Below are 705 nucleotides of genomic sequence, written 5' to 3'. Positions count from 1 at the left end.
ACGGAACCCCCCCGCAACCCCACCTTGCGGTGCCCCTTCTGGCCCTAATAGCCTCCAGGCCCCCCCTCCGGCAGCCCTGCAGCCCTGGGGGGCTGGCAGCTGGTTTGTGCTGGGTGACCTGGACCTTGGGCGCCCATTCTTCCCATCGCCCCTCCCATCCCACCGCTCAGACAGTGACGGTCCCTGTGTACTGCCGGGATGCTGATGGTCTCCTGCTTTCCAGGCTTGGCCATTGACTACCCTGAGAGCAAACTCTACTGGATCAGCTCCGGCAACGGCACCATCAACAGATGCAACCTGGACGGCAGTGACCTGGAGGTGATCGAGTCCGTGAAGAGCCAGCTGAGCAAGGCGACCGCCCTGGCCATCATGGGTGAGAGCTGCAGGGTGGTGGGGTTGGTTCCTGAAGCCCTTTTCCTTTCTCCTGCCCCTGCCCAAGCGCAGATTCTCATTGCCACCTCTGGCAGCTGTGGAGGGGATGCTTCTCTACCAAAGGCCGCGCTCAGACCCCCTTTTCCCAGGCCGTCGCGTGTAAATCTGCATGGAGCCACCGCGCTTTGCTGCTGGGGTGGAAGGGAATGGGGAAAGGTGCTGCTGCATGTGGAGAGGGACCTGGGGGTGCTGGGGGACAAAAAGCTGGCCATGAGCTGGCCATGGGCGCTGGCAGCCCAGAAGCCAACCCTACCCTGGGCTGCATCAGGAGAT

General features: G+C 63.0%; 1 protein-coding gene across 1 annotated transcript in view; it reads left to right on the top strand.

The window, feature by feature from the left end:
- LOC104132272 (low-density lipoprotein receptor-related protein 1) overlaps positions 1-705 on the top strand; it is a gene marked incomplete at both ends in the record, with an annotated part of 38,951 nt that overhangs the window by 4,240 nt on the left and 34,006 nt on the right. The window contains 1 exon segment of the mRNA XM_035900950.1: positions 224-373. Coding sequence (XP_035756843.1) covers positions 224-373 — 150 coding nt within the window.

Source organism: Egretta garzetta, unplaced genomic scaffold (genome assembly GCF_000687185.1).
Source record: "Egretta garzetta isolate BGI_Z169 unplaced genomic scaffold, ASM68718v1 scaffold928, whole genome shotgun sequence".
NCBI classification, from domain to species: domain Eukaryota; kingdom Metazoa; phylum Chordata; class Aves; order Pelecaniformes; family Ardeidae; genus Egretta; species Egretta garzetta.
This window is presented reverse-complemented; position numbering and strand designations above follow the sequence as displayed.